Raw genomic sequence first — 8,403 nt, 5'->3', positions numbered from 1 at the left:
TGGCGCCAAAGGGGCCGCGGGGAGGTTTTGCTTTGTGTCACCGACAGGCGGGCCAAGGACGGACAAGTGCGCGCGTCCCGCCCGTTCGCGCGCGGTCCGTTTCACCCCAAAAGCGACGCAAACTTGGGCCGCGGATGGTTCGAAAGCGGGCAGAAAACGGACAAAAGTCTGTTTGCTCCCGCGCGCTGGGCCACCCAGTTTGTCCGTTTTACTCCAAACGGACGGGGCCAGACAGGATGGGGTCGCGCGGTGGAGTTGGCCTAACTGTTTTATAAGCAAGTTCCGACTGATGTAGTACTAAGCAAGATATGCGAAGAAATCTCACTATTTGATTAGCAAGATTCTGAAAATACAGGAATAAAAAAGGTATAGGATTAGAGTGGCATATTCACTTAAATCTAATATGATTAGAAAGAAGTGTTTGATGCTACAGAAAAAATAAATAAATTGTAAAAAGGGGTGGAGTGGATGTTAGATTTTCTATGAAATATAGTACAAAAGATTTTATAGAAAAAATTCCTAGGAAATCCAATCCTATGAATCAAAGGACCAACATAGAAAAAAATTCTAAGGATTTCTATCATTCAAAAATTCTATAGAAATCCTTTGAAAATCAAAGGAGCCCTAACTGGTCTCACCACTGTGGCGAATGTCGTAGTTGTTTCTATAAATCCATTTAGTTTTGCAATGGCACCTACATCAGTACCTTCAGCCTTCGGCAGAGATTAGAAAATAAAATAAAAGGCATAATTAAATGCGAAAGTACCCTTCTGAGCTCGAGCTTGAATAAAGAGTAAAATAAAAAAAATGAAACAAAATTTAAAAAATTCTGAATTTTTATTGATAAACTTTGACAAATGTTCTAATTGTTTGAAATTTCCATTATGAGATCACATTCGTGGAAAGTGCTCCAAAATGCTTTCAGAAGTAGCATTTTTGGAGCATCGATTTTTTTGTTACGCCTTCCATGAAGGTGATCTCACGGTGAAATTTTGCAAGCAGTTAAAAGATTTGTAAAGTTTATCACAAAAAAATCATAATTTATTGAATTTATTTTCATTTTTTTCTATTTTACTATTCATTCGAGCTCATGCTAGGTGCACACATAACTTAGCTAGTAATTCATATGGTACTTCATCACATGATTTTTCAGATTTTGCTCTGTCAATTATTCAAGGAGAGTGATGGCTGACCGTCTGATGACACGTGACTGGAAAACACACGCATGCAAAAATAATGTTTACACGCATGTTTTAGATTTTTACTATTATTTATATTTTACTGTTCATCTTAGATCACGTGCTCGAGCTCACGATAGAACTCTTTGTTAACAAGGACACTCGAGTCTTACTAAACCGGCCCAAAGAAGAACTCTACCTCCCACGCCCACAGAGCACTATAACTTTACAACCCATCTCTCAATTTTACAGGATGAGGTTCTGGATGTGGATGCGGTTCCGTGCTTCTTAGGTTGGGTTTGTGAGGGTATGAGCTATGACCTGAGGATTGAGATTGAGGGAGTTCCGATGATCCAGGATGCTGACAATGCCATGGGTACTGATGGTGGGACTGATGGTGGGGAAGGCATGCAAGATGATCTCATGGACCATGATCAGCATGCTAACCAGTCTGCTGCTTCCAGAGGACAGGGTCAGGTGTCTAAGGCCCCAGTGGGCAAGACCTCCTCTGCGGCGCCCATGGCGGGGCTTCGACATGACGCGCTCGATGTGACTGTGACACCATCTGGGATTCACAGAGTTGAGCTGGAGGATAATGACCTCACCCCTACGACTCCGGGGAGCATGACTCCCGCCCCCGTATCGTTGCCCATGGCAGGACTTCGGTTTGGGTCCTTTGGTGCGGTCTCGGCACCTGGGCGCCTGTGGGGGGATCGGTTGGAGAGAGATGACCCTGTTGAGCAGGAATTACCTCCGCTATCTCCAGTCCGGTTCTCTTTCTCTGAGGGTGGTGACGCTTTGGCGGCGCCGGTGTCACCTAGGGGGAGCGACTCCAGGCAGGCGGTCTCAGTTCTTCCCTCTTCGGTGGAGTTCGTGGAGTCATCCATCGTTGCGGCGGCTTCTCCGGGCATCACACATCGGCGTGCTACTCCTTCACCTCAACGACATCAGGAGGCGAATGTTGTGGTGGAGGGGTTTGTGCTTTCTTCTTCTCCGACTCCACGGGGGGACACGACTTCCCCAAAGTTGTCGCAGGAGGTGACGACTTTGGAGGCGACTTCTGTGGGAGCGGCTCAGGAACCAGGGCTGAAGGTGGCCGATCCGGTGTCACACTCCGGACAGGGGATGGACATTTCTATCCCAGAGGTGGTGACCTTTGGGGATATCCCTGACCCGACGTCGGGAGGGAGGCGGTCCAACCGGCGTATTCAGGAGCAGCCGGATGCAGCTGAGTTTCAGCTCGGGCGCGCCATGCGGATGGCCAAGATCCGCGACATGGAGTCTCCTACAGGTCTGTCTTTAAATACCAATATTTCCGTTTTACATTTTTCTGAAAATGATATTATGCATAGGGCGGATAATTTGGGTATTTCTTTAGGTAATAACAATCGGGAAGTAGTTACTTCTATCAATGAGCTTCTTGATTTAGAGACAGATAGAGCAATGGATATGCTTAAAAATTTAGCGGCTGTCAAACCATTGCAAGAAAGAGAGATTAATGAGTTGGGTATGTGTGAGTTGGAGGGTTTATGCTAGGATCTAGTTCCTGCGAACCTTCTACATGAGGAGACCTTGAAAGAGGAGGGGCATGCAGCCACTGTATCTTCACCTCTAGATCTCGGCGAGGACACTAGTCATGCGGACTGTATGATCCTCCCTCAGGCACCAACGCGTAAACGACAAAAAAAGGTATATGGTCTTTCTGCGGTGCCTCAAAGTGCTAGGCTTAAGTTTAAGAAGAAATTTCACGACGATTCATGAGAGGCATTTTTTGGAATAGGAGAGGTCTTATGGACTTGGCTAAGCGTAGGTTTTTGGCGGATGCCTATCGGGATTACAAACTTGACTTTATTGCGTTCCTAGAGACTGATAGGGATATTTTACTTCGCAATTTCTTGGAACGATCTAAGGTGGTCTTGACTTTGATTGTCATTGTTTGCCTCCTCGGGGAAGATCAGGCGGGATCCTCCTCGGTGTCAACTGCGAGTTCCTGGAAGTACTAGATGTATTCTGGGGGAAATTTGCAGTTAAGTTCCATGTGCGGTCGAAAGCTGACGGGTTCAGGTGGGCTTTAGTGGCTATGTATGGGGCGGCGCAGCCTGAGCTAAAATCAGACTTCCTCGCAGATTTAGTTAGGATTTGTGGGGATGATAATCTGCCTATTCTCGTTGGTGGTGACTTCAACATAATTAGAAGACGAGAAGAGAAAAATAATGACAATTTTGATGGCAGATGGTCCTTCATGTTTAATGCAATCATTGAAAGCCTAGACCTGCGAGAGATTGATCTCACAGGGAGGCAATTTACTTGGGCTAATACTCTTCCAAATCTGACTTATGAAAAACTTGATAGAGTCCTCACAAGTATAGAGTGGGAACAAAAATTCCCTCTAGTGATGGTGCAGGCGTTACAGAGGGGAATATCTGATCATACACCCCTTCTTGTAGACTCTGGTGAGGCGGCTCACCAAGGAAACAAGAATGTTTTCTCTTTTGAAACGGCGTGGTTCGAGAGAGAGGATTTCCTTGAGTTAATCACAAGCGAATGGGCGGCGGAACACTGGGGAGAGTCAAATATTGACCGATGGCAGTATAAGATTAGACATCTTAGACAGTTCTTGAGAGGATGGGCTAAGAACAATAGTGGTGTTTATAGAAAAGAGAAAGAAAGATTGTTAAAGGTTATCAATGACCTTGACATAAAAGCTTAAAGCACCGCGCTGGATATGGATGAGCGAGTGTTTAAAAGAGAAGCTGAGGTTAGTCTGGCAAAGCTTCTTAGAGAAGAGGAATTGAAATGGGCACTTAGAGCGAAAGTGCGCCAGGTTGTTCAAGGCGATAACAACACTCAATTTTTCCATATGATTGCCAATGGTAAACATAGGAAAAAGAGAATCATTCAACTTGAACAAGATGAGGGTACGATTGTTGGTCATGAAAATCTAAAATTGTATATTACGAACTATTATAAAAATCTTTTTGGGTCCTCAGCTGAGAACTATGTCGCCCTCGATGAGAGCATGGTGGACGACATTCCTCAACTGAGGGATGAAGGCTCACTGCACCTTTTTCTGAGAAGGATGTGTTTGACGCGATATCTCAAATGAACAATAACAAAGCACTTGGTCCGGATGGATTCCCAGCTGAGTTTTATAAGAAATGTTGGGGTATTATTAAAGGCGACTTGATGCCCATGTTCCAGGATCTGTTTAATGGCCACCTTCAGCTTTTTAAGCTTAACTTTGGTACTATCACATTGTTACCGAAGAAAGCGGAAGTGATTCGCATTGAGCAATTCAGGCTGATATGTTTGCTCAATGTGAGCTTCAAGATTTTCACCAAGGTTGGCACAAACCGTTTGATTCAGACTGCCCATTCTGTGGTACAGTCAACCCAGACTGCCTTCATGCCAGGTCGACACATTCTCGAGGGAGTGGTCGTTCTTCATTAGATCTGCACGAAATTCACTCGAAGAAGCTCGATGGGGTGGTCTTCAAAGTGGATTTTGAAAAGGCATACGATAAAGTGAAATGTCCATTCTTACAGCAGGCCTTGCGTATGAAAGGATTCGATGAGGCTTGGAGGAAGCAGGTCGAATCATTTGTACAAGGAGGCAGTGTCGGCATCAAAGTAAATGACGATATTGGTCAGTACTTCCAGACGCTAAAAGGATTAAGACAGGGAGATCCGATGTCTCTGATCCTCTTTAATGTGGTGGTTGATATGTTGGTTGTTCTTGTTAATAGAGCAAAACAGGATGACCATGTAGGTGGTCTTATCCCACATCTGTTTGAGGGTGGGTTGTCCATTCTTCAATATGCCGATGATACAATTATTTTCATGAAACATGACCTTGTTAAGGCCAGAAACATGAAGTTAGTGCTTTGCCTTTTCGAACAACTATCAGGGTTGAAGATTAATTTTAATAAGAGTGAGTTGTTCTTCTTTGGACGCGCCAAAGAAGAACAAGAAACTTACAAGCAATTGTTTGGGTGTGAACTAGGCATGTTACCCTTCACATATTTAGGGATTCCGATTCATCACCGCAAGCTCACTAATAAAGAATGGAAATGTATCGAGGATCGGTTTAAAAAGAGACTGAGTTGCTAGAAGGGCAAACTTTTGTCTTATGAAGGAAGATTGGTGCTTATTAATTCTGTACTCACAAGTATGCCCATGTTCCTCCTCTCTTTCTTTGAAGTCCCGGTTGGGGTACGGAGATTGGATTTTTATCGATCTAGATTCTTTTGGCAAATTGATGAGAACAAAAATAAGTATCCATTGGCAAAATGGGATGTAATTTGTAGACCTAAGGACCAGGGAGGCTTGGGAATTGAAAATTTGGAGGTAAAAAATAGATGTTTACTCAGCAAATGGCTGTACAGTTTATCGATAGAAAGAGATGGAGTTTGGGCTCAGCTTTTGCAGGTTATGGCAAAACCGTCTGACTCACCTTTCTGGAAAGGGGTTATGAGGACGACGGTAGCCTTCTTCAGCAGGACTAAATTTATTGTCGGAAATGGACGTGATACTAGATTTTGGGAGGATACTTGGTTAAGTGATTCACCGCTGGCCTTGCAGTATCCATACCTATACAACTTTGCACAACGGAAAGAGGTTTCCGTTGCTACAGTGTTGGGTTTCGTTCCTCTTAATATACAATTTATGCGATTTGTTATTGGTGAGCGTTGGGATAGATGGTTACATCTTGTGCGTAGGTTAATAGAGATTAACCTTTCCGATGTAACAAACACTCTGCAATGGAAGGTTTCCAGGTCAGGAGTCTTCTCGGTTAAATCCATGTATACGGACTTAATTAATACAAGACTATCCGAGGACGGTACATATTTGAAAAGTTAAGGTGCCCTTAAAGATAAAAGTATTTATGTGATTTGTGCATAAGGGTGTCATTCTTATTAAAGATAACTTAGCTAAGCGTACCTGGGAAGGAAGTAAAAGATGTTACTTTTGTGATCAGGATGAAACAATAAAACACCTATTTATCAATTGTTTGCTTGCTAAACTGTTTTAGAGAACTATTCACGTTAGCTTCAACATAACTCCACCTCTCACGATATTACATTTGTTTGATAACTGGTTGGCTGGAGTGGAGCCAAAGTCCGCGGCGCATATCCGAGTGGGAGCATGTGCAGTACTTTGGTCTTTATGGAATTGTCGCAATGATGTTGCCTTTAACAGACAAACCATCACTAATTTTTTGCAGGTCATCTTCAGAGCGTCGACTTGGATCCGTACGTGGTCATTACTCAGCCGTACGGACTACAGGAAGCATATGGATATTGGGGGCAGCCGATGGAAGATGGTTGCACGGGATATATACAACCGGTTTGGATGGCGGTCCACTAATAGGATAGGCGTTTAGTCTCCTAGTCTTTTGGCGTCGGTTGTGATTTTAATTTTTGGCCGCTTGTGGCATTTCTTTGGTTACTAAGACCTTTGTTTCATTTTAAGACTTCTTGTTGGAACCTTTGGATAACTTATTTTTAATAAATGGCTGTGTGCAAGAGATGCAAAGACCGGGGTACGCCTCCTTTTCGAAAAAAAAATCTCTCAATTTTATGGCTCATGATAGGCGCACACGCAACTTAGCTAGCAGGGCACGGAAACGGAAGCATACCTTGGTATTTTACATGATTATTACAGCACATAGATAAACTCCTCAAAACATGGCTTACATGGCTCGCTGCAAACCTCAGAAACAGTTCGAGCCACTTGATGGCAAACTCGAAACTAGCTACTGCCATGAAGCTAACACGTATGCACTACCTAGCTAGGAAGCTAGGTGGCGTGCTTGTCGTCCTTGAGATTGCGCGCCTTCTCCTCCCTCACCTGAGAGGTGTCATGGTCTAAGAAAAACACAACTCAGTTATTAGTAGGCAAAACACAGTTAACCTCCATTATTCATAAAAAATAAACTCAAATAATAAGTGTTACACGCGTGACATCCTAACGTTTATATAAAATAAAAAGTCACCCCGCCAAAAAAAAAGTACCAGGAGGAGGAGGATGGCTCGGATGCGCGTCGGCAGTTGGACGGCTGGACGCCGGCCGGTCGTCGTCCCTCGCGTACACCCCGCCGAAGCCTTCCTCGTCCGACCTCGTGGAGTAGGCCACCCCGAACGGGTGGCTCATCACGTCCCTACACGGACCAACCAACCAACCAACCATTGAGAACGCCAGCAAGCAATTTGCAAGGGAAAATTACCTGTACGTGATCAACCAAGCAATATACTCTTTGGTGTTGTGCATGTCGTCTCGCGGGTGCTCCATGCCCGGCGCGGCGGACGCGCTCCTCTCTCCACGAGCTGCGGCCACCAACCTCGCGGCGGCGAACCGGCCGAGTCCGGTGCTGCTGCCACTGGACAACCTGAGCGAGTGCATGAGAGAAAACAGCTCGTCCGGCGACGATGCCTCCCCAGAGTTGGCCTGGCGAGACACGAGAGAGCTTAGTTATAAGCAGTGGTGCTGGCCGTCACATATGCGATGGCGCGCGCCTAGAATGGCCCGGAGGCGCGTCGTGGCCGCACACGTAAACCCCTTGGAGAAGGAACGAAAGGGACAGGGACAGGGACGGACGAATCGTACCGGGTAGGATCTGAGAATTCTCTAGAACTCGTACGTGTTGGTCGATCGGATTGGGTCTCTTTCAACCTTGAGAATTTTCTAGGATGCTCAGAGGATTTTAATTGAAATCCTTAAATTTCTATGGATTTCGTTCCCCTGCGTTTACGGTCTCTTTGGTTCATAGGATACATGAATATCATAGAAATAGATAAATTATAAAAAGTGAGATGACATGTTTAAAAAATAAATAAGAAATGCATGAAGAGAACCCGTATGTCCCCCGCATTACCTCTCTAGGGGCGACACGGGCGGAAGACCAAATCACCCCTGCCGGCCTCCCCCTCTTCTCAATCCTTCCTCATTGTCATTGTCGGACGAATTGGTCGTGCGAAGCCCATCGCATGTACGACGATGGGGGCTTCTTCATCTCATGACGGCGCGGATGGTCCTCCTATGTGGGTATGGCGCCCGTTCTTCCGGCGGGCCATGGTGGTTGGTCTCGGTGTGTCAGCTGGTGGAATCCGACACGGATCCAGGGCTACTCGAACTAGATCTGGCATGTGACTCAGAGTGGTGGCCCAAGGCACTGCGTCCTCGGCCCGGGGGGTTCTCTGTGTTGGCCGAGAGGGCAGCGGCACTGC

General features: G+C 45.5%; 1 protein-coding gene across 1 annotated transcript; it reads right to left on the bottom strand.

Moving 5' to 3' along the window:
- Positions 1-6,800: 6,800 nt before the first annotated feature.
- On the bottom strand, positions 6,801-7,614 carry LOC119325545. Its single transcript, XM_037599276.1, has 3 exons — positions 7,431-7,614; positions 7,192-7,337; positions 6,801-7,044 (listed from the first exon to the last, which is right to left on the bottom strand). Exons 1-3 carry the CDS (start codon positions 7,577-7,579, stop codon positions 6,977-6,979), a joined length of 363 nt encoding a protein of 120 aa, XP_037455173.1. The 5' UTR covers positions 7,580-7,614; the 3' UTR covers positions 6,801-6,976.
- Positions 7,615-8,403: the final 789 nt, after the last annotated feature.

Source organism: Triticum dicoccoides, chromosome 6B (genome assembly GCF_002162155.2).
Source record: "Triticum dicoccoides isolate Atlit2015 ecotype Zavitan chromosome 6B, WEW_v2.0, whole genome shotgun sequence".
Taxonomy (NCBI): Eukaryota; Viridiplantae; Streptophyta; class Magnoliopsida; order Poales; family Poaceae; genus Triticum; species Triticum dicoccoides.
The sequence above is the reverse complement of the archived record's forward strand: the minus strand, read 5'-3'. Positions and strand labels throughout refer to the sequence as shown.

What these genes read in the sequence shown, in the direction of transcription:
- LOC119325545 (XM_037599276.1), bottom strand. Translation starts at nt 7,579, where the DNA reads ATGCACTCGCTCAGGTTGTCCAGTGGCAGCAGCACCGGACTCGGCCGG. An exon ending in GACATGCACAACACCAAAGA is followed by an intron (nt 7,338 to 7,430) that starts GTATATTGCTTG and finishes TGGTCCGTGTAG; the next exon opens with GGACGTGATGAGCCACCCGT. An exon ending in GAGCCATCCTCCTCCTCCTG is followed by an intron (nt 7,045 to 7,191) that starts GTACTTTTTTTT and finishes TGTTTTTCTTAG; the next exon opens with ACCATGACACCTCTCAGGTG.